Below are 24910 nucleotides of genomic sequence, written 5' to 3' on the forward strand. Positions count from 1 at the left end.
AGAAAGCAGGTGATCAGCCAATGAACAAATGTTTGCATGGTTTTTATATAGTTAAAAATAGTCTTTTATCGGTCGTACATTGCCTCGTGCAATAGAGGAGAGGTGGCTGACGAATGATAGAAGGGCTGCACAGTAACCGTTTATATAGCCCTGTCCACCCCATAACAAATTATGTAATAAGCTCAGTGAACACAAGCCGACCCAGGAGATCAACATTTATATCATGCAGGAGTCAGGATGTGTAATGGAGGTTTTAATGGAAAGAGGGTGGGAAAACATGTCAGCCCTACTGGAGGATATAAACTGTACAATGACCATCTCTACAGTGCTACAGAATGTGTTTCCTTTAGGCTGGGTTCACACTACGTATATTTCAGTCAGTATTGTGGTCCTCATATTGCAACCAAAACCAGGAGTGGATTAAAAACACAGAAAGGCTCTGTTCATACAATGTTGAAATTGAGTGGATGGCCGCCATTTAACAGTAAATAACCGCCATTATTTCAATACAACAGACGTTGTTTTAAAGGACAAGTGCCATGAAAAACTTTTTCCCAGTAATTGAAGCACATTACAAAGTTATATAACTGTGTAATATGCTTCAATCACCTATCTGCCTCCCTTCCCTGTCTTTTCCCCCTGCACCCCCCACCAGGAAGTGTCCTGACTCACACAGACCTAATGACTGCCATCACAGTCACCAGGCAGCTCCTTCTTGTGAGGATCAGTCATCAGCAGGAGGGCTGGTTTAGGTCCTGTTACAGCAGCCCCCCCTCCCCAGTCCAAGTGATGGCTTGCAGCTGTTCAGCCAATGGGAGCTGAGCAAGCTGAGTCACCTGACAAGGTAAGGGGGGGGGGGGGGGGCTGCTGTAACAGGAGAAGGAGCTGAGAGAAGAGCTTGGTGACAGTGACGATAGTCATTAGGTCTGTGTGAGTTAGGACACTTCCTGGTGGGGGGTTGAGGGGGGAAAAGACAGGGAAGGGGGGCAGATAGGTGATTGAAGCACATTACAGAGTTATATAACTTTGTAATGTGCTTCAATTACTGGGAAAAAGTTTTTCATGGCACTTGTCCTTTAAAATAACAGCAAATATTTGCCATTAAATGGCGGCCATCCACTCAATTTCAACATTGTCTGAACAGATCCTTTCTGTGTTTTCAATCCACTCCTGGTTTTGGTTGCAATATGAGGACCACAATACTGACTGAAATATACGTAGTGTGAACCCAGCCCCAAAGTGACTCTGTACCCACAATCTGACCCCCCAAACCACTTGTACCTTCGGATAGCTGCTTTTAATCCAAGATCTGTGGTCCGTTCGGCAGGTGATACAGTTATTGTCCTAAAAAACAACTTTTAAACTTGCAGCCATGTGCCAAACGGGATTATCTGTGCCCTAACTTTGCACCACCCCTCCATCCCTCCTCCCCACCCTCTTCATCATTAGGAATGCCACTGGAATATTTTCTTCATGCTGAACATTGCACAGGTGCTTAACCAAACAGCCCATGTGCCGGGCTGCCACAGGTGGCACAGATACTCCCGTTTGGCACGGGCTGCAAGTTTAAAAGTTGTTTTTTAGGACAATGACTGCATCACCTGCCGAACGGACCGCAGGACAGATCTTGGATTAAAAGCAGCTATCCGAAGGTACAAGTGGTTTTTTTTTTTTGGGGGGGGGGGGGGGGGGGAGTCGCTTTAACAACAAAGGATCAGACAAACCAATCCTTTACACCCCTTTATATCAGGAAACATATGCAAACACATTAAATAGTTAGGAAAGTATAGCTGACCTTTATGTAATGTGGTAGTTCAGCACACACAAAAAAAAAAAAAAATTTCAAATCAACAATAGAAGTAAATTATAAATCTCTGGCATCAGTTGATTTGAAAGAAATTTTTTATTTTTTCTTAACTTCCCTTTGAATGTGCATGAGTACCTATAGAAATGTACACAGTAAATGGGCTATAACATACTATCCTTTACTATGAGGCACATAAAGAACCTTCTGCCACAACGAGGCTGAATCATCACACAAAACAGAGTAACATCCCTAGCATGGTAAAGATGTATTAGATATTGGTGCCTTGCGCTCCCATTGATTATATAAAGCCCAGTACCAGCCCAGGGAGTCGGCCCTACTGTGTAATAGCCATAACTCTGGACGTCAACAGACTGCACATGCACATTGTACCCACACTGATGCTGAGCAAAATGTATAAAAATGAACATGAGATTCTTAAAAGGGGTTGGCCGCTTGATAGTAAAATTGCTCAGTTTACAGTATTAGTAACTGTATTCACTGCATATACTGACAGCAGCTCCCTGTGTACCTCAAAGAGATAAAATTCACTATGCAGTTTAGAAAAAATCCAGTTGTTAAAGGGGTATTCCCCCCAAAATTATTTTTGCATTAATACGCTGCCCACCCGTAGCTTTCCATCTTTCCAATATAAAGTTATTATGGGTTCTGCACAGTTTTGCTGTTATCCAGCTGCATTCACCTCCATGGATTGCATAGAATCATCAGACCTCAGTCCACTCTGACACGCTCCCTGCTCCTGGCCCCCACCCTCCGTGTCGGCATCACATGTCCTCAGTCCCAGCACAGTGAAGTGAATGAGAACACTGATGCGGTGGCTGCTGTTAGAGAGGGAGACTGTGATCAGCGCAGCTGTGACTGCATCCCTCTCTTAACAGCAGCCACCCGGTCACCCCCAGCCCAGAGCTCACCCCCTGTGTCCAGAGGCTCCCGGCAGCACACACCAGCAGCACACACCCACCGTGCCCCCCAACTCAGCTCTGCTACACCGTCACCCCCAACTCAGCTCTGCTACACCGTCACCCCCAACTCAGCTCTGCTACACCGTCACCCCCAACTCAGCTCTGCTACACCGTCACCCCCAACTCAGCTCTGCTACAACGTCACTTCCAACTCAGCTTTGCTACACCGACACCGCCATCTCAGCTCTGCTACACTGTCATCATCTCCTTCATTGTCTCAGCTCTGCTACTTCACCATCATCAGGCAGAAGCATTGCATGATGGGAAATGTAGTTTCCTATCTTGGATATAGATCGGCTTTTAGAAAAACTTGTAACTCAGGAACGGCAGCAGCTAGAAAGATGGGAGACATCTCAAAATACTCAGAGGGACTTGGTGAGTAAGGCCAGCTAGGTTTGGGAGCATTTCATTTTTTTAGCTCTTGGGGGGGAATACCCCTTTAAGACACTTCCACATGCAGGTGTACCAAATATATAGAGTTAACATGTACGGACATGTGAACAGGGCCATTAAAATGAATAGGTCCTACGGAAGTGTGGATGGGGCCTAATACAGAATGTTATAGGGATCCTAATTATGCTCTTCATCAGGGTGTTATGGCAGAATTTAAAAAAAATGAACCTATGCTTAGAAAAGTTAACCTACTCTAATACGAATCTGGTTTTATTCGGATAACTTATTCTGGGTGCAAAAAGTACCTCTTATTTTCTGGTTAGCCACAATAAATGAATTTGTGTCCATAACAGACAAACCTAAAAGAACTACCAGTCTCGAATAGAAAGTCTGTTGTAATGAAGTAACCTGCTAATTCTACACACAGTAGGCACTCTCTCCTATAGACTTCCAATTGGCTCAGAGGTCGGACTATGGATAATATGGTGTTAAAAGCATTCGCAAACAGTTTTGATGCAAATGCAGGCACAGCTGTTGCTAGTCAATAATACAATGCAAACAGAAGAAGTATCACAAACCTGGGATTCTGGGAGACGGGTAACAAGAAGCAAGAGGCTAAACAACGCAGAAAACAAATGAATTAAGAATGAGAACACTCCAGGTCTCATTTGTATGGTATTGTATGGCAAGGTTAGAGTGAAATAATACATGAACATAAGACTGCGAGTGTAAACTACTCAGGAACATGTTCCTTTCCTTTGATGGTACGACCTATTTCACAGAAACAATTTGCTCCATTTACTTATTATGAGAAAATAGCCATATACAGCCCTTGGAAATGTTTTTAAGTGCCAATGAATGAATGAATGAATGAATGAATGAATGAAGCAGTGGCCAAGCATGTTGACTGACCTCCATTATCTGGATCAGTGGGGACTTGGCATTCAGACCTTAACTGTTCTGCTAGTTTTCCCCTATCTTGCTTTTCTTTTCCTCTTACAGTGCCCCTTTAATCTTGGAAAAATCGCTTTAAGATAACTAGAAGCAGGTAAGAAAAGGGGATTTGCTGAGAGCTGGGGACTGCCCAGAGATCACATGAAACCCTACTGATCTGTCTGCAGCAATGCTAGTGGCATCATTGTGCCATACTTTCTGTAGGACTGCTAAAACAGCACATTACCACTATGCCATGTAAAAAGACAGCACAGAAGCATTGAGGCGGAAGCAGCTTAATATTCTAGAGTATATCCCAAACTCTATATTTTAACTGGAAAAGTTGGGGGTCATCTTAAATAAGGTACATTTTAAACAAAAGTAACAAATTTCTCCCAAACTGCACTGAGGATGAAAGTAAGAAAATTCTATAGAGACAGAATAGCAACATGCTGATAGTTTCCTTTTAAGTAAAAATAATCTATATAAATTGCTTACTTACATTATCATGCTTAAAAAAACACAACATCTTCAATTCTCGGAAGACCCTTTTGCAAGAGACTAGATTCTGGAAGACGTTGGGCATCTTTTTGAGAGCAACTCTCTTGCCATCCCGTGGATCTGTTACAGACCTAAAAAAAACAGAAGGATAACCACGTTTAAAAGAAGAGAACACAATAGTAAAGCATATATAGTGACAAAGCTGCGGAAAGGTTGTCACTGTGACACCATAGTACTAGACCTCTGCATAGGGGTTTTTCTACTTAAATCAGTAAAAATGTACAGTCAGTGAATGGAGCAGATAGGCATTTTGATATACGGGTACAAAAAAACTGAAATGGAGGGTAGTTCAGTACAAATCACTGGATAGCTGCGTGGTACCGAGGGTGTAGCCTGTGGCCATCTATTTGTAAGCTGAAAAAAAAAAAACAAAGTCAATGCATACAGTGCATGTAGTAAGCTGCCAATCCCATGCACATAAATATATGTATCAGAAATAGAGATATGTCAGATAAAGTACAGATTGTGGGGGGTCACATACATTTCTTGACGACCTGTTTGAAATCTAAAGTCCTTTTACACTGGCCAATTAGCTGCTCCTTCGGCCAATAATCGGCCTGTATCTAAGTGTCAGCGACCAGCTAAGGCGGAGGAAAACTCCCCCTCGTTGGTTGATTGCATCTTTGGTTTGGCTTCAAAGTTTATCCTCATCCCCCGTACATCTCTCATTCAGTGATTGTTCGTGTGGTCCGGCCTTCTGAAGGCAGTGCAAAAGAGCACCAATCCTGCTAATGTTCCGAACTACAGAAACAATCCTACACAACAGATCACTTTTTCTACAGATATACACCAATTCTTATAACCGTTGTTAATAGCCTTCCTTTATATAGCGCTAACATATTCAGCAGTGCTTCAAAAAACAAAGGTTGCATGTACATAGACAACCAGACCATATGGGGTAACAAACTAACTACCATTGCAATAAGTGCAGCGAGAGCCCTGCCCAGAAGAGCTTACAATTTATGAGAAAACTGATGATGAACAGTACTAGGTTTGTACAAAGGTCCAGTCATCTTCTATAAAAATAATAAAATAAAGCCGGTCAGTTACTATGTGTATGTACAGATATAAAGTGTACATGATAATGGTGGTGGGATGAAGGGAAGGATGGTAAAAGGAGAGGGAGACAGATTTGGAAATGCCTAAAGGATATGCTTTAGGCCACACTTATTACTGCGGGTACAGGAAGTTCTGATTTTCCGAAATATTGCAAAGAACCAATGCAGATTAGAGGAAGTTAGCGTCCTTGGGGGCCAGGATAGGGTGACAGAGATGGGAGAATGAGATGTAGGTAGGCGCAGCACTATGTGGGTGTGTAAGGAGCTTACTTTGTATTGTATGGAGAATAAGTACAGGACTGGTGTAAGGACTGAGCAGATAAGGCAGCTACTGCACTCAGGATAGGGCAGAATACAGACCAGCCAGCAGTTTGTGGCACAGGATAAAGCCAAGGATTATGACAGAAGTAGATGAGGAGGATGAGGAGGCAAGAGGGAACGGGTAATAGGGAAAGGGGTTCCTAATGCAGGTAGTAGGGAAAGAGGAGGGGATGATGGAGACTACTACTACTTCTACTGGATAAAAATCCCCTAGTGAAGAAGCAGAAGTGTGGCAGGGTGAGGATCAATACTATACTATTTGTGGTTGGGGATATCATTTCTTGCCAGATGTTGCCAAGTTTAAATAAAGTATCTCTTCCATATGCAGTCGCAGAGCCAGAAGCGGCCGACAGCCCTGCACTTCTGCATCTCCATACTAGAGATCAGAGCAAGCCTCAGCACCCCGACCCTCTACTCATCTACTTATGACATGCCCGATTTCTGTCTTGTAAACCGTGACCTTAAAAGCCAGATCTAGCCTAGTCCCATATTGAAGCCGGACGTACACTACAACAGCTGTCAGCCGCACGCTTGTTTGGCAAACAGCCATCACCCCAACAAACATGCAAACTTGGTTCAGAATCCTGCAAAGCATTCATGAGTCTATGATGCTTCTGTGCGCTTTATCATCTTGGTAGGAAGAAATTATTACGCACTGACCACTGAGGAGTCACATTTCCCCGGATTGGGGTCTATTTGCCTAGGGCCGCTGGTGAGGCTACCTGCGGACATTGCAAGCCATTAAATACCCACATTGAGTCTCAAATGTTTCCTTCATACTTGGCAGAAGAATCATTCAGTACAATGAGATCACCACAAGTATACAAGAGATAAAATAATGTGGAACTATACTGCATAAAGCATTTACCTCCACAGATGATAGGACGTACGATACAGCATTTCCATAAAATCACAGCTAGACTATAAGGCCAATACAACTTACTACACCAGGCACTAAGCAGTGTGCTGGTTTTCTTAGATTATTTAGATGGCTGATTAATATTGTATGACATGTATATAACCATAGCAGAGGATAGACAGGTGTACACTGCTTCTACGCTGACATGATGGGAATTGTAGCCACAGTTTGACGCTGCTGCTTTGGGTGAAATCTCTCTGCATCCAACCTTAAAGTTTCTTATCTGGACTCCAGGATTCCCTTTCAAGAAAAACTGAGTGATTTCAACTGTACACAAGCTTAAAGCAACTCGGTATTTACCAACCCACCAAACCACTAGAACCATCCGTCTGATGGGAGTAAATCCTTAGGGTGGGTTCATACTGAGGAATTCTCGCGGATAATGTCCGAGGAATTTCGCTGTCTGTCCACACGCACGGCCGTGCGCCTTTCCGCCGGTTCGATAGACACCATTCTATGGGCCGGCGTATTCCGCTATCCGCCAAAAGAAGTGACATGTCACTTCTTTCGGCAGATAGCGGAATACGCCGGACCATAGAATGGTGTCTATGGAGCCGACGGAAAGGCGCGCGGACAGAGAGCGGAATTCCGGACATTATCCGCGAGAATTCCTCAGTATGAACCCACCCTTACAGTGTCTTTTACAATGCACCTAGTGCCTTGGTTAGATAAAAAAAAATAATTATCTTTTAATCTGCAGCACTGTGTCAAAGTGGCGTATCTTTGCCCTGTGGCAGGATTTTTCCACTTCATCACTTGTTTAAAATGCACCTGGGCTATGTCACAATAGCACAGGTGAACTGTTTAGATGAGTGATGAATAGAAATCCTGCCTGGGGGTTTTCCCAATGATGAGCAGGGCGGGGAGCAAAGGAGAGGCATTGCACACCTGGGCCACAGACACTCTAGGCCACGCCAGTATAACACAGCGATGCAGATTAAAAGATCATTTTTTTTGCTCTAACCAAAGCACCAGGCGTATTTAAAAAGACAGGACCGGAAAGGATTTACTCTCATCAAACGGATGGTACTAGCTGTTTGGTGGGATAAGTTGGTGGATACAGTCTTGTTTTAATAATATGTGCACTTTTACAGCCACATTACACCTTCAAATATTCACCCAACTGTGGGGGGTCTTTTCAACTGAACTAACAGCATAGTAAAGACCTCTGAGAAAACCCCCGGCAGCCAGATGACTCAGTAACATCTATGGCCTTCTCTGTGATCTGTGCAAAGGAGGTGGGAGGAGGGTAGTGGTGTAAATAGTGGATCTTGATTATCTATATAGAGGTGTCACCTGTCAGAGTCATCCTGCCTGTGGTGTTATGAAGACTGCGGAGAAGCAATTCAGGAAAGGAAAGGCCAGCCTCAGCGTTTAGTTTAGATACAGACAAGGAAAATAATATGCTATAATAAAAAAAATAATATAATTAAAAAAAACAAACATTCAATTTAAACAATGCATCAGAGATAATGAAATGATTTTTTCTAAATTAGACAAGCAAAAGCATGTCATAAGCATTTCTAGTAATTCTTTATGGGAACAGAACAAAGAAATGACAAAGTCCAAATGGCTCTAAAAGTGAAGCTTTTCTTTCAGTAAAAACCTCTGCAGCACAAGTGTCAAACTCACTGCCCTACAGTTGTTGCAAAACTACAATTCCCATCATGGCTGTCCAGGTATGATGGGAATTTTAGTTCTACGACAGCTGGAGGGCCTTTAGTTTGACACCCCTGCTCTTCAGCAACACAAATCTACAGTACTGCTCTGTAAGAACCTGCAATCCAGACTATTGTGAGCACACTAATCATTAAGCAGCCCTAACTGTAGGGCAGACGCCAACATATTCTCATAGGGAAGTGCAATTTACATTTTAAGGAGAACTCTGGCAAAAAGTAAAAATCCAGGGCGGGCAGGGAGTGGTGGGAAAATAATAAATAAGCTATACTTACCTATCCCCATGCCCCACAGCACAGCATCACCAGCTCGCTCTCACCCTCCTGTCTCCAGTTTTCTCCAGGCTTCCTGTGTCATCACGACCCGGCATCACCTACTGTACCTGCTCAGCCAGTCAGTGACTGTAGAGGGGTCCTCAGTCACAGGCTAGCTGTGTGGACATTTCTGGGCCGGCAGCTGCAGGAGACCACCCTGGGACCATGAGCAGTGACGCCATGCTGCGGGGGCAGCAGGATGGGTAAGTATAGCTTATTTTTCTACCACCCCCTGCCCACCCTGGATATTTACATTTCCCGGAGTTCTCCTTAAGGGTAAGTTCAGACGTCATCAAAATGACGTCCGTTCTTGGTGGACAACCGTCATTTAACAGAAAATAATGTCCATTGTTTCAAAACAGCCACTGTTTTGAGATAACGGTCGTTATTTACTATTACATGACGGCCATCATTTTGACCATGTGTGAACATAGCTTAAATGCCCTTAAAAGTGAACAACTCACAGTGAAGCAAAAGAATCCAGTTCGGGGGGGAAAAGGTCTTCATACCTCTCTATAACACACTAAAAGTCTCCCTCTTCACTCTACATGGAAGGCAGAAACCGTATGATAAGGACTTAGCTGTACATCTTGGAAGAGTGTGAAATATCTATCTACCCTATAAACTACAGAAACACGGGTGAAAAGTTCTGCTAAATTACTGGCAAACATATGAAAAATGCCGCCACCGCGCCTCTCCCCCACTTTATACCCACTGGCATTTGCTTAGAAGAAATACCCACTCATCTTTGTGTTTATTCTTCCCTAACTCGTGTCTGGTTAAGCAAACAAGAGAGGTGCCCTAGAGATGATCTCCTGTGTCTCGGGGCCTACACTCACAATCCACTAAGACACTTCAAACCCTGCGAGTTGAGAGCCGGAGCGCACACAGACACATGCCTGCTGGGGAAGGATTGCCCTTGTGTTCAGCTCTGCGGGTTAAAAGACAAACGTGGGAAATCTTCATACAGAACAAACAGGCAGCGCTCCTACCAGGCACTTTTATCATCAGAAGAAAAAAAATATATTATTGAAGTAGCTCACACATAGCCAATATAGTGAAGAACTTTGTGAGATAATTCTGTAGTTTTCTAATAAATCTAATACCTAATGGCCTAGCACACAATCTGAGATAAAAAGGTAAAATGTGTGTGTGTGTGTGTGTGTGTGTGTGTGTGTGTGTGTGTGTGTGTGTGTGTGTGTGTGTGTGTGTGTGTGTGTGTGTGTGCGCGCGCGTGTGTGTGTGCGCAAACCAGACTGGATATTACATATTAGTCATTGGGCTGTCATCCTTTGTCAGGTATTTAAGGTTATGTTTACCCTTGTGAGCAATACACATCCTGAAGCTCCAACCTGTGACTGACATTCTTCCTGCCCTGATGGGTGTGGGGGGAGGAGAGGGGGGTGGTGCGGGAAAACCTCCCCCGGGTAGATGAAAAACGTGGTGTGAACAAAGCCTTACAGGTTACCCTTCCAAGTGTCACACATTACAGCTATAGGCAATGTTCCCACTTCGGAAACATAGCTGGGAAAGGTGGTCTGCTCATTATATAGATAATAATGATCATGATGTTTATTACAAGACAGCCACCTTTGCCCGATATGTTCCCAAAATGGGAAAATAACCATAAGCAGCACTCACATAATATCTACACAGCAGCAGGTTTCCTACTAACAAGTTGTACCATTTCAGTGTTCGTAGAAGAGTACACTATTCCAAGAACTCAATGGCTGCGCCCGTCATGCAGATTGTACTACTCATTTCACATGGCTGCGTGACAATTTTTTAGTGCCATCAATCTTGGCAGCCGACACACCCAACATATGAAGTCTTTAGCTGCTTTATATATGTACAGTTCTGAGAGAAGTGGCAGATTCTTGACATTTACTACTTAAAGCACAAAACTACAGGAAAACCAAACACTCTAAAACAGGAAAACCAGAAGAGAAGAAAACTGCAAGAAAATAAGAAGCAGGTCTCTCCAATGTGAATGCATGTCTACATTCTTAAGCTGGCTACACATTTTAAAGGGGTATTCCAGAGCATAGATTTGACATTTAAAAAGGTCCCCAGGGGAAAGAACATAAATCTGCCCTGGCCTTCTACCACTCCCTCCTCCCCCACATCCTATGTGTAAGGCGAGAAAAGAGGTTACGCTGACAGCGGGGAAAGGTAGCAGGCAAGTACAGGATTTTTTTTTTTAAATGTGTGACCACCACCCTAAGCACCTTTAAAATGTCAAATCTATCATCCATGAGGTTCTGCTGACTCTCCCATGCTAGCATCTGACCAAATTTAACATGTGTGACTACAACGTTCTCCCATCTGCACATTAATGGGGCACTCCAGAGAAAAAGAAAGGTTTTTAAATCAACTAGTGTCAGAAAGTTACACAGATTAGCAAATGACTACTATGTATAAAAACACTAAAGTCTTCCAGTACTCCTCTGTTGCTGTATGCCCTGCAGGAAGAGGTGTATTCTTTCCAGTCTGACACAGTGCTCTCTGCTGCCACCTCTGTCTATTACTGGAACTGTCCAAAGCAGAAGGTGTTTTCTATGGGGATTTGTTCCTGCACTGGACAGCTCCTGACATGGACAGAGGTGGCAGCAGAGAGCACTGTGTCAGACTAGAAAGAAAACACCCCTTCCTGCAGGACATACAGCAGCTGATAAGCACTGGAAGGGTTGAGTTTTTTTTTTTTTTTTGCAAATCTGTATAAAACTTTTTGACACTGATATGAAAACCTCCCCCCCCCCACCACCTTTAAACAAAGCATGTGTACATAATGATTTGGTGGCATGTATGGCCAACTTTAGTGAATAAAACCGAATAATGTATACAGTCCTTTTTATGCATCATCATTGGTGATACCAGTGCACATTTAATGGAGTTCCCAAAATACAACACTCCAAAATGCTCAATAAAAAATCCAAAACTGTAAGAGAGCCCTAACAAAGCCAATGTTCTCCATGGTAAGTTCTTTCAGCCCACTGAAAGTCTCAAGAAGAGATTACAAGCTTCATAGCCAAATAGATTAGATTCTGCCCAACAAGGTCCAAATACCCATAATAGGTTTAACAGTAGAGATGAGCAAACCTGCAAGTATGTGACACTGCACCTAGAATCCAGTTACTCTCAATGTTCTCTTCCATAGAGTATGTGCACACTAGGAACAGGCAAGGAATTTCAAGCGGAATTCGCCTAAAGAATTGACATTGACATGAAATTCCTCTACTGTTCTATAGTGTGAACATACCCTACGGAAGAGAACATTCAAGAGTAACTGGACTCTAGGGGCAGTGTTGCATACTGTGGAAATGGTGTAAGATAGTGGAAAATTACCATCACATTGTCTCGGACTCTTCTGATTATATAATAAAGGCATTTTTCTTTGATGCCAGCACAGCTCAATATAAAAGGTACCATGTGTCTTCTTACTCTAACTACAGTGTCAGTAGGTTGGAACGTGGATTACAGCTGACAGAAGGCGAGTATCACACGTACTGCATTGCAGCATATTTCACTCTGCGCACTGGCGGAACTACCGCCGTAGCGGCTGCTACGGGGCCCGTGACGCGGGCCCCTGGAGTTTACATACCCTGCAGCACCCGGCGGCTGAGCATGCCTCCCGGGTGCTGTAGCCGGGGGCCGGTCCCGTGCTCCTCCCGACCCGGAGACTCCTTTCCCCAACCATAGGGAAAAGGAGTCACTGGGCCAGGAGGAGCACGGGACCGGTCCACAGCGCTCCTGTCACCCCCTGTCTGATGCGCGGCTGCCGTCTGATGCCGCGTCCTAGCCCCGGCAGCGCGCGTATCATAGAGTTCTGTGTGGGCTTGTGCTGCGGCCGCAACTTCCGGCACAGAGACGTGTGCCGGAAGTCGCGGCCACAGGCTCATACAGAACTCTATGATACACGCGCTGCCGGGGCTAGGACGCGGCATCAGACGGCAGCCGCGCATCAGACAGGGGGTGACAGGAAAAAGGCTTGACGGAGGAGCGTGTTGTTAGGTGAGTTTTTTCTTTTTTTTAAACTTGCTTTCCTCGGACGGGGGCATCTATAAGGAAGGGGGCGGAGAGAAGAAGGGGGCATCTATAAGGAAGGGGGGGAGGGGGACATCTATAAGGAAGGGGGGGAGAGGGGGGGCATCTATAAGGGAGGGGGGGAGAGAGGGACCATCTATAAGGAAGGGGGGGGAGAAGGGGGCATCTATAAGGAAGGGGGCGGAGAAGAGAAGGGGGCATCTATAAGGAATGGGGGGAGAAGAGAAGGGGGCATCTATAAGGAAGGGGGGGAGGGGGGCATCTATAAGGGGGGGGGACCATAGGGGGAGAGCAGGCCATCTATAAGGGGAGAACATAGGGGGAGAGGGGGATATAAACGTACAACATTGGGGGAGAGGGGAACATCTATAAGGGGACAATAAAGGGGGAAAGGGGGCCATCTATAAGGGGACAATATAGGGGAAGAGGGGACCATCTATAAGGGGACAACATGGGGGGGCATCTATAAGGGGGACAGCGGGGGGGGGGGGCAACATAAGGAAACTATCTATAAGGAGGGGCGACAGAGAGGAGGGCCATATACTAAAATGGGATCACATAGAGTCAGCCTACCCACTAAATGTGGGTGTAAAGGGGCCAATACAGATGTGCAGTTGGTAGAGATGAGGATGGTGACAGAGTGTGGAGCCTAATATGTCTGTCTGGCAGATTCTGTGGATTCGTGGCCCGGAGAAGTTCTCATAACGGCCCAGGGCAGATGGAAAAGAAAATGAAAAGGAAAGAACTCCGATCAGAGAAGACGTCTCCTGTAAGTCACCTGATGTAACTGTACTGTAATTTATATGGTGTACAGAACCTGTGTAGAGCTGAGTGTGTTGATGGCATAGTGGTCGATCGAGAGGGGGTGGGGCGGGGGGCCCTAATCAAAAGTTTGCTATGGGGCCCAGCCATTTCTAGTTACGCCCCTGACTCTGCGTGCTCTTCAGCAAAATCCGCTGTGATACCTGGCAGTGTCAATTTCTATGGTTTTACATCTTCGCCGTGGATTTTTAATTCTGCTGCGAAAATGTAGCCCCTTCCCACTCAACCCACGGCTGGCCGGCTAATACATTATCTGCCATCGCTCCTGCTTGCTTTTTAGGCTCCCTGACATCCAGCTCGACCAATCAGTGGCTGCGGCAGGACAGCACACCGATTGGCTGAGTGGGACACCAGGGAGCTGGGAGCCTGTGAAGCCAGTGGGAGCACAGCCAGGTAATATGTTAGCCGGTCAGCAGTGGGATAAGTGGGATGGGGCTACATTTTTGCAGTGGAAAGGATGTAAAGCCATAGAAAATGACAGTATCATGTATTTTGCTGCGGAACTCACAGGAAGAAAACCGCTGTAATGCGGTACGTGTGAAACTGGCCTAAAGTTTATGTATTTTGAGTCCTTGTTTGTAGATTTTGTTGTGGATAAGCAGCAAAATCGCCAACACTTGCAGATTTACAGCAGATTTTGTCTTACACAATGAAGTTAAAAGGATTTTTCAGGATGGGAAAAACCATATCTAATTTCTTCCAAAACAGCACCACACCTGTTGTCAGACTGTACGTGGTATAACAACTTAGCTCCATTCACTTCATTGGAACAGAGCTACAATACCACACACACTGAGGACAAGACTGGTGCTGTTTCTGGAAGAGAATAATAAGGGAACAATGCAAAATATAAAATACAATGTAGAAAACACATATTCAACTATTGTAGTAGAGCACTCAAACCTAGAGATGAGCACAATTTAAATTCTTCAAGTAGTCAAGCAACACATTTACTGGGAACTGCAAACAAGCCAGTTACATGGAAAAATGATCAACCATAACCACATAATATGGGATTAAATGGCAGGAGAAAATTGCCTTATTTTAGAATATTTAATCAACCAAGTATTGTTATTGGAGTAACAGTGTGCGTGTATCAGAGAGCAGCAGCTGAGCCCATTCTATCAGAAGTCTGCAATTATACAACCCAAAAAGGAACACAAAGAACGCAAAAGAAGCAATTGCTGTTGCCACATAAAGACGTGGTGAGGGAACGAGGGAACAATGGCTGCTGATAGAATACACGCTTAACTCTGCACAACACACTCTGATGTATTCCCAGCAATAAAGCACAACTACTGCAAAACAATGGCCTTGTCGAGCCTTACAGATAGCTGAATACACCAAGGCTCCCACCTGTAAATACACATTCAGATGACTGGTGACACCATTGTGAGTGAGTAAAGCCGACACGTCAATGATTTGGATATTGTATTCTTCTAAAGTCTTCAGGGTCATTATCAAGTATCTCACATGGTAGCATTCACATTTCAGCAGGAGAAGGAAGCACACTTCTGTTCTTTAAAGGGGGTTTTCCTATCTGACAACGTTATCTTTAATCCACAGGATATTGGAGAACTAGCTGACCCCTGCGGTCTGCAGATGAACGGATGTGTGTAGGAGGCCTTAGAAGGGATCTATCACGCTGGAGGACTCTAACCTGCTGATAGTTCCATATTTCACTCAGAGAGCTTAAGATGAAGGTATCTCTCCTACCTTCATCCTCTGTACCGTTCCTGTGCAGTTTAATGTAATCCTGTGTCCGGTAGGACCACTTGGAGCACTGTCCCACCCCCAGGGCACCACCAATAACCATTAGAAGGGGTGGGCCGGCCGGGGGGATATTGACACTCTTGTAGTTACCTTTAAGGGCAACTAAACACAACAAAAACACTACAAAAATGTGCTGGTACATGGCCCAGCACACTTCATCCCATCACACAGAGACAGGCCTTTTAGTCAGCAAGGGGTGGGCGGCGCTCTGATGTCTTTCTCACACCGGACATGCGCAGTACAGCGCGGATAGGAGGCTGCTGTACTGCACATGTCCAGTGTGAGGAAGATGCCCCTGGCTGACACAAAGGCCCACCTCTGTGTGACGTAATGAGATGACAGCGCTTTCAATCACGCCTAGAGGGGTGATGTATCAGCACATTTCCTTAGTGTTAGGCTGCATTCACACAATCAGTGTTTTACATGGAACACGGACGTGGAATGTCTGTAACAGACTCTCCCCCGTCTGGGCAGCATCTGTAATTAGATGCTGGGAGCGGGGGAACTGTACAGATATGAGTCACGCTGTAATGACAGCACCGCACGGCTGGTTCATTACAGCACGGTGCATATCTGTACAGTTCCCCCACTCCCAGCATCTTATTACAGATGCTGCCCAGGCGGGGAGAGAAGTCAGTTACAGGCATTCCAAGTCCATGTTCCATGCGGGACACGGAATGTGTGAATGCAACCTTATAGTGATTTTTGTGGTGATAGGTTCCCTTTAAGGCCCAATCATGCGAATTGGGCAGATTAAAAGGTGCGTTTACACAGAGATTTATTTAACAGGTTTTTGAAGCCAAAGCCAGGAACAGACTAAAACAGGAAACAGGTCAAAGGAAAGACTGAGATTTCTCCTCTTTTCAAATCCATCCCTGGTTTGGGCTTCAAAAATCTATGTAAAAAAATCCGTGTAAACACACCATTACGCCAAGTGTAATAAAGACAACAATCAGTCGAGGAGCCAATCATTGGCTCATCATTGTCTGAACATGCTAAAAAAAAAAAAAAATCATTGTACGCCAACAGTGATTCACGATGGGTCATGGTGATGCGCGGCTGACAGGTGATGAATGTGTAAATAATAAACCTGTCCATCTAATTTGCCTGCTCTGCCAGTGGAACCTCTGAGCAAGTGTTTTGGAGAGACTGGCTGCTCAGAACACCAGAAGCATGGAGATGTATAAAGTTTATTATTTTACGCTTAAAGACAAGGGCTTCATGGACATCACTAAACAAATTTTTATATATATATATATATATATATATATATATATATATACACACATACATACATATATATATATACATATACATACACACAGCCCTTGGTGCACGATTATTGAGCTGTGTAATAGCAGATCGGTGCTCGTTTAACCCAAATATTGGGCCCTGTAATACACCCCTTAGGGCAGCGTCATGGCTTTTCAGGCAACATCAAGTTTATCCGTTTTTATTAGTGGTTGAAAGGACAACAAGGAGAGCAAGTTACAACTTGTCATAAAACTACAAAAACCAGCATGCCTTCACTTTAAAGGGTATGCTGGGTGGCTCAGGTTGGAGATCACTGACCTATGGTTGTCAGTCATCATCACATCTTACGTCTATAAGGCTCCTCCTGTGCTGCACCTATGCTCTGGAAAGGCTTTCCTTTTACAGTAGTAAATGCGGCTTTTCAGGACTTCAAATAGCTCTGCAGTCGTAAGACCTGTTTCCAGCTTTTTTATCCTCCCGCATGTTAACACTTCATAAACCACGGTGAACTTTATGTTAGTATTGGCACACACACTGGCTAAGAGACTGGCTCATCTCACCTCTTCTAGACTAAGCATTTGTTTTTACTGCTGGCAGACGTTCACTTACTTTACAGTTTTTAGAACTGTCAATCCTGACTGCATTATTATATGAAAAGGTATTGTGATAATGCTGGACAGTAAGAGGCTGTAAACCTGTGTCATTGAGGACATCAGGATCAGCAGCCTGTTCTTCTGACAGCTGATCGATGTCAGGTACATCCAGATGCTTTCCTTGGGTTTGATTGTCCCCATGTTATTATCCTGCTGTCATTGTTATAAAGGTAAAGGCTGCGGAGCATTTCACCCACATCTACAAAAACCTGCCATCAACTTTACTGTGTTTTTATCAGGGCCCTATAATATAACTAACTATCTGATCAGCATTACCTAGTATTCACGCAGTAAAACCTGATCTACAATCAAATGTTGGATAAACATAAAAGGAGGGCCAAGGAGCACCTGGCAGATGGCGACATATTTCTGCTGCTTCTTGTTATTTCCTCAGACACCGTGACAAGGTCATAGAGAAAGAATGTTTAACTATATTTACCAACCTATCGTCCATTTCTCAACTAAAAAAAAAAAATTAAAAAAAAAACGGTTTGCCAAGCCTGCAGCTGGTAATGAATGGGCAGGATAGTAGAGACATTTCATGTCATGTTGAGTCTGCCCTCATCTATCCGGCGGAAGAAGCTGCTGCGAGTTCTGCAGAAACTAAGGCAAGATCACTAGTGACACAAAGTTACAACGAAAGTGCAGTGTCTCCAATAGTGAAAAAACAAAACACACTTATACTGCACTTTTAGCAAAACTTTAAAAAAAAAACACGTAAGAGACGCACAGCCAGGCTTTGGAAACCATCATCTTGGATAACATAGGGGTCGCTGCGGTCCATTTGAATATTATTCACACGGAAGATTTAGCAGTCAGAATTTTGGTATAAAACAACAAAAATTATGGTGTTCAGGTCAGACATCATGTTTATGAACGTTCATATCAGGTCTGAAAAAACGGTCACTTGTATGACAATCTGCAATCTTTGGCTGTCAAGCAACTGTAAAATGATTTGAAGAGGAGGAGAAACACAGGCGCTCATGTGCAGACAACAGAGGTGTATTGCCGTATTGGGTAGGGCAAAAACGCACTCGCCTAGGAGATGTACAGAGGGCACAACATCTATGATCACTTGTGGGAAAACCAGTCTGTGAACTCCTGGAGCTGCAGCCACAAGAAACAACTGGAGATAATAGAATAAAAGAAAAAAAATGGGATGTCGATTCAGGTCCTACTGCAAACATGCACACATCTATTTTATAATATATATATATATATATATATATATATATATATATATATATATATATATATATATATATATATATATATATACATACACACACACACACACACACACACACATATATATATATATACACAGGTATATTATATATATATACACATACACACACATATATATATATATATATATATATATATATATATATATATACATATACACACACACACACTTTTTTTGGTTATACATAAATATTTTATATATATTAGTTTTTATATTATATTACAGTCATTTTATATCTTCCCATTGAAGTTTATATCAGGGGTTAATCCCTTGTGTGTACCATTGGTAGCTTTCCGGATTTGAACCCTCCCCATTGGCATTTTAAATATTTTTGTGGTTCTGTGTGTTTAGCTTGCACATACCTGATAAAGAGGACGTTTCATTCTCAAAACAAAGTATATTTTTGTCGTACCTAGTGCAATAAATGACTTTCTTTTATCGTTTGCAAAAGCGCCTGAATGGAGATCCCATTTTTTTTCTTTTGTTCTTTTATTGTAAAATGATGGGAGTTAAAGTTACACAATAGCTGGCAGACCACCGCTCTATAAGGACCAACACTGTTCTAGTTCCACCATTGAGGTCAGCACAAACCAAGTATTTTGTTAGAACCAGAATAGTTGATTGGGCACAGGGGTTCACTAAAATAACACTACAAGAATCCATCAAGAGCTTCAGAAAACCTTAACACGGAGTGCAAGGGGTTTCTAAGGCACACTGCTGGTACTTGACCTCAGCTTCACACGGGGCCTGAGAGTAACCACATTAGTAAATGTGATCTGTTAATTGTATCCAGAGAACACCATCAAATATTTATAAGATTATTGAATGTAACGTTGAGTTCCGGGCCTCTCAGCTGAACAATCGGCATGGTGGCTTATTCATTTGCAATCCTCAAAGCCAGTTTGAACCCCTTATAAGTCTGTGTTCGACCCCTGAATCAAATCCCTGACTAAATCTGCACTGTACAGGTGATCCATCCATACTGCTGGAGGTCAAAACTTTCTTCACATGCATGTCAAAATGGCTATAAGCACTGATTACTTGAGTTTGCAATTTACAGTATTTTTTTTCCCATTATCATGGAAAACACAGCACTTCCTGTGTTTTAACACTATTTTTTTTGAGAGTCTGAAAACAGAAGTCCTGTGTATCCCAGGCCATCTGAGCGCTCACAGAGAAGGCAGACGGACACATTGAGCTGTGACTCTCTGTACTGGATGGAGTTCCTGTATTCAGTCTGTTTTTTCAACAAGCACAAGTCACAAAATCTGCCTTCAGGAGACTAGACCTGGATTTCTGGTAAGTTTAGATTTTTGTTTTACAGCATGATTGAAAAATAAAGCAAATTTGCCTTTTTTTTTTTTTTTTTTTTAAAAGGGTACCTGTATAGCTGTCCTTCAGAATAGTTCCAGGTATGAGCGCCTGTTTCATGCATGGATATGCAACTCTCCACGATGATCTGATGGATGAGTGGGAGTCCAACTCTACAGGTGACCAAAAGTCTATGGGACCATCTTATTTCTTTATAGTGGGAGGAGAGAAGCACTCAGCTGCACACTTCGCTCCCAGTTTGTTCTAGCAATGTCAAGATCTGACTATTGACCACAATTAATCAAAACTTGTGACAAGTCTCTAAGACAAGACCATTGCCTGGTAATTTTGGCTTCATGGACCAAAACATGTTTAAATGACAAGGGGTCAAAGGTTCCTACAAACTCACTGTCCGACTAGACCTGATGGTGTGGGAACGGTTATGCTAAAGTGGTAATCATTGTTTAGTTTTTTCTTTAATGTCTTCAGTCCTGTGGAGAACATTAAAACATCCATATTCTTACTTTCATATACTCACCTGTCCCACCCTCCTCTCCAGGAACCAGTCCCCTTGCACAGCACTGTATATAGGGTTGGCACATGTACTCACATGTGCTCGCCTAATCCAGACACAACAGTGGTTGCATACCAGGTGAGTAGGCAAAACCCCAGTGGATTCACACATATTGCATCACAGTAGAAATTCGCTGTGAAATCTGCAGCAATACTGAATTCTATTAAAGTCTATGGCACTATATTTTTGCAGTGGATTTTCATTCCGCTGCAAGAATGTACAGTGCCATATTAAAAATCAACTACTTGGCTCCCGACATCTTGCTTGCCTGTCCATGTTCCACTGACGAGCACTCACAGGCTTCTCTGGGTCCCTGTTCAGTGACAGCCCACTCAGCCAATCACTGGCTATGGCAGGACAGTGCAGTGATTAACTAAGCAAGCTGTCAGTGCACAGGGATTCATAGGTGAAATGCAGACACACAAACAAGGTCTCGAGAGCTAAGTAGTTAACTTTTACATGTGTATGTGGTTGCAGCCTTAGAGCAACAGAAGCAGGAACAGCAAGCAAGGTAAGTATGAGGGGTTTTTTATGTTCTCCACACGGCTGAGCACATAAAAAATATATAATAATTATAAAATTTAGGTCTGACTTCTCCCTAATTTGTCTGCCGCGTCCAGGGGAGTAAGAGAGAATCAGCACTAAAATGTATTTAATTTTTTTTTTATACTAAAACTAAAAGGCATGCTGTGATCTAAGTGGTTGCTATGGACAACTCTTAGAGGAGAGTTTCACAAGGCATTTTACCCTTTTAGAAGTGGCACATATCCACCTTGTGAATTGTAGAGGGATCTGGGTTTTATGGGGCATGCAGTACAGACATCAATGGAAATGAGCTGGTTAAACCGTTCAAAGTAGCTGAACTGGGCGCGATCCAAAACGTTAAAAGTTGGCTGTACGTAATTTATTGTTAAGTACGCACTAATAAACTCGCCCCTCTCTGCACATACTGCTCCAGAGCCATTATTTGGTTTTAAGCAGGGAGTGGAGAGGCAATAATAGCGAGAGACGGCACAGAGAAAATATACTATTTGTAATAACTTCTCCAGTGTTGTAGTTGGCTGATGTCTATATTTTTGCATCTGCTCCAGGCAGTGTACAATGTGATCTTTAATAACATGCTGATCCTACAAATACAATGTAAAAGGCAGTGACAACCCCCTACTCCCCTTTCCTGCCTCTCCCTGAGGTCACAAAAGGGACATTGCAGCTTGGATTTTGTGACTGTGACATTAAAATATTTTACAGTTGGTTGAAAAACATAAGAGCAAATGCCTAGACCAGCACATGTGATATACCGCTAAACGCCTTTATTCAGAAGTCCAAAATAGTATGGTACCTTACAGTCCGTTGCTTATTAAAAAAAAAACAAAAAAAAACAGTAAAATGATCTGGACCCCCCCCCCCCCCAAAAAAAAAAAAAAAAGGAAAAAGGAAATCAGGGCAAAGCAACTATGTGGCTCATAACGCCAGGCCCTCATGGAAACTTTAAGACTAGCTCAACCACTCACTAAAGGTATACAGCCACCATTACTGTCATCTCTCCCACAGCCTCCAATGACCTTGAAGGAGGGAAAGGTAACTTCATGTCATCCCCCTCTCGGAGTAGAGGAGGATAGGTGCTTCACTCTCTTTTGGGGGGGGGGGGGTTAACATTTCATTCATCATTTCGCCATGATTAATGACCGAGCTACACAGTCACAAACACTTCAGCATTTTATTTATTTATTTTATAGTGTGGAGCTAAAGGACAACTTAGTATGTTCATGCCTAACAAATATTCACATGGCAAGGGATATAAAATATTATAGAGCTCCACTCTGTACATTACACAAAGATTAATACCGTACTGCAATCGTCTGGAATATAAAGATTAGAGGGGAAGTAATATAACATCTAGAAACACAGGAAGAAGTAGCCGTATCGGGCTTTAGGACCATGTGGGGTCCCGGCTTGGATAGGGCGCAGATGTTCAGTAAACCACAGATTGGAGCGGTTATCTCATGAAGAGAGTATTTATTAAAAGTCACGACGCGTTTCGGCCGCCAAGTATGGGGTGGCCTTTTTCAAGTTGTACCTGTACCAAGTGGTACAACTTGAAAAAGGCCACTCCATACTTGGCGGCCGAAACGCGTCGTGACTTTTAATAAATACTCTCTTCATGAGATAACCGCTCCAATCTGTGGTTTACTGAACATCTGCGCCCTATCCAAGCCGGGACCCCACATGGTCCTAAAGCCCGATACGGCTACTTCTTCCTCTGACTGTACGACTCCCTTGGACGTACCCCGGCAGGAGCTGCGGTGTTCTACCCCACATGCCTAACATAGAGTTGTGCCTATAATTCAGCACAACTCTACCAGGTGAGTGCAACACTTCCCTTCCCTGTGTTTGCCACTCTAGCTATTTTTTATTGCACCAGGAGGCGCCCCCACCTCTTCCCCTCTTCTCCCTTATCTAGAAACACAGGCACAGTGACTAATTCTGCATTTCTACAGAATAAAATGCTTGTGAACAATGACTAAAGTTTGCTCTGGTAGTTACCAATGGAGAATGGTTCTTTATTAGATTCCAATAAAATATTTTGTACATCTGATCAAAAAAGGGATACTATTGTTACAATGTTATATAAAATACAAGGTCAGTGTGATCCGCCGCCACCTCCAAAAAGGCTGAGTGACTTCCTGCATTGGTGACCACATTGTACATGTAACTGATGCCGTCTCTGGTCACCCACAAGTAACCAGTCTATATGAAATGCAAAGTAGTATTGAGATGTCTGTTCAGTACACAGGATGGGAGGAAAGATACTGAATGGTGGCCTGTCACACCGGGGAACGTGGTAAGGCATGTTAATACTTTTTTATTTTATAAAGGCAAGAGCTGCACGGACATCGCTAATGACGTGGCTGTGTCATCAGCTGCTCAGCATAACTGTGCTCAGCCAATCGCCGCTGAGCACAGTTATGACGCGGCAGAGGGGGGCCGGCATGAGAGACGTCAGGAGCGGGTCGGCCGGCCTCCCGAAGATGACGTTTTTGGAAAGATTACAAACGGGGTCGGTCGACACGGATCAGGTATGTATACTGCACTACACTTCCGGGTACACGGGCCATTCACATACATAACATACATTAAAAAGTTGTATAACTTTGTAATGTGTGTTATTTTGTGAATAATCTCTTAGCGCCGCACTACCCCTTTAAAAGAAATCTAGGTGATACATTCCCTTTAAAACTATAAGAAAATGTCTGAGCCCCTGGAAAATATTTCACATAAAGTGTACTGCACTGGTTATAAACTACATCTGTCAATACTGGAATGAAGAGTTCTGCAGGAAATTAATAGAATATCTAAAGCCAAACTTCTGACGTTTCATTAACATTGCTCATTGCTTTCAGCTGAAGCTCGCTACTATACAGCCATGCAGAAGATTATAAAGACGGTGAACACCTGACATGAGCAATAAGGTGCTCCTTACAGAGCATTGCCATCTTATTACAGTATCTCTCTTCCTTATCAAACATAGGGAACACAACAGACAAGAATGTCAACTATTTCCTTATAGAAGAAAAGCCACTTATACGACTACATGACACAATCAGATGAGTCAGAAGGAATTGCTATCCCAGATGGATATTCTTACACACACAAAGGGAAGGTGCTTACACTGCTATGGTGTTTTGGCAATAGTCAATGGGGGTTCAGACAGGCAAGAGATCAGTCAGGCTGATCATAACTCTATTTGTGGGAATACAAAATATATTTAGGACTCGTGTAGTTTTTGTGCAGGGCTTTTTTTCCGGTGGAAGAAGTCTTTACTGCACCACCATATGATTATGGATTCATATGAATGTTGGAACCAGACAAACCAACCTACAAGAAATATGTTACCATTAGAAGATATCTCTAGCATGGAACATTTAGGGCCCTATAACATGTCCCAATGCCGCTCCATAAAACAAGCTCTGATCCTGTAGATCAGTGCTTGTTATAGAACCTTTACACAGCTCCAGTGTCAAGTAAAGAGGGCTGCATGGAAGATAGCCCTATCATTTATAAGGCCCTTTACTGCTATTAATGGCCAGGAGAAATGCATTCAAGGGACGATAATTTCTTGCAGAGTCAAAATGACACAATCAGCCAATGAACATTGTTTCGGCTGATGGCTGGCCTTGTTAAGATGATAATGACCTGGTGTAATAAAGCCCTTAATGCCCTCTTAGGTCCTGCATTGATCTCTGTGACCAATCATGGCATTGCTCAT

General features: G+C 43.4%; 1 protein-coding gene across 2 annotated transcripts in view; it reads right to left on the reverse strand.

Annotated features, from left to right (window-relative positions):
- NLK (nemo like kinase) overlaps positions 1-24910 on the reverse strand; it is a 127351-nt gene that overhangs the window by 58634 nt on the left and 43807 nt on the right. For both annotated transcript variants that reach the window (XM_069945169.1, XM_069945170.1), the window contains exon 2: positions 4616-4745. In XM_069945169.1, coding sequence (XP_069801270.1) covers positions 4616-4745 — 130 coding nt within the window. The remainder of the gene's footprint in view (positions 1-4615; positions 4746-24910) is intronic.

The sequence above is a fragment of the Dendropsophus ebraccatus genome, chromosome 11 (assembly GCF_027789765.1).
Source record: "Dendropsophus ebraccatus isolate aDenEbr1 chromosome 11, aDenEbr1.pat, whole genome shotgun sequence".
NCBI classification, from domain to species: domain Eukaryota; kingdom Metazoa; phylum Chordata; class Amphibia; order Anura; family Hylidae; genus Dendropsophus; species Dendropsophus ebraccatus.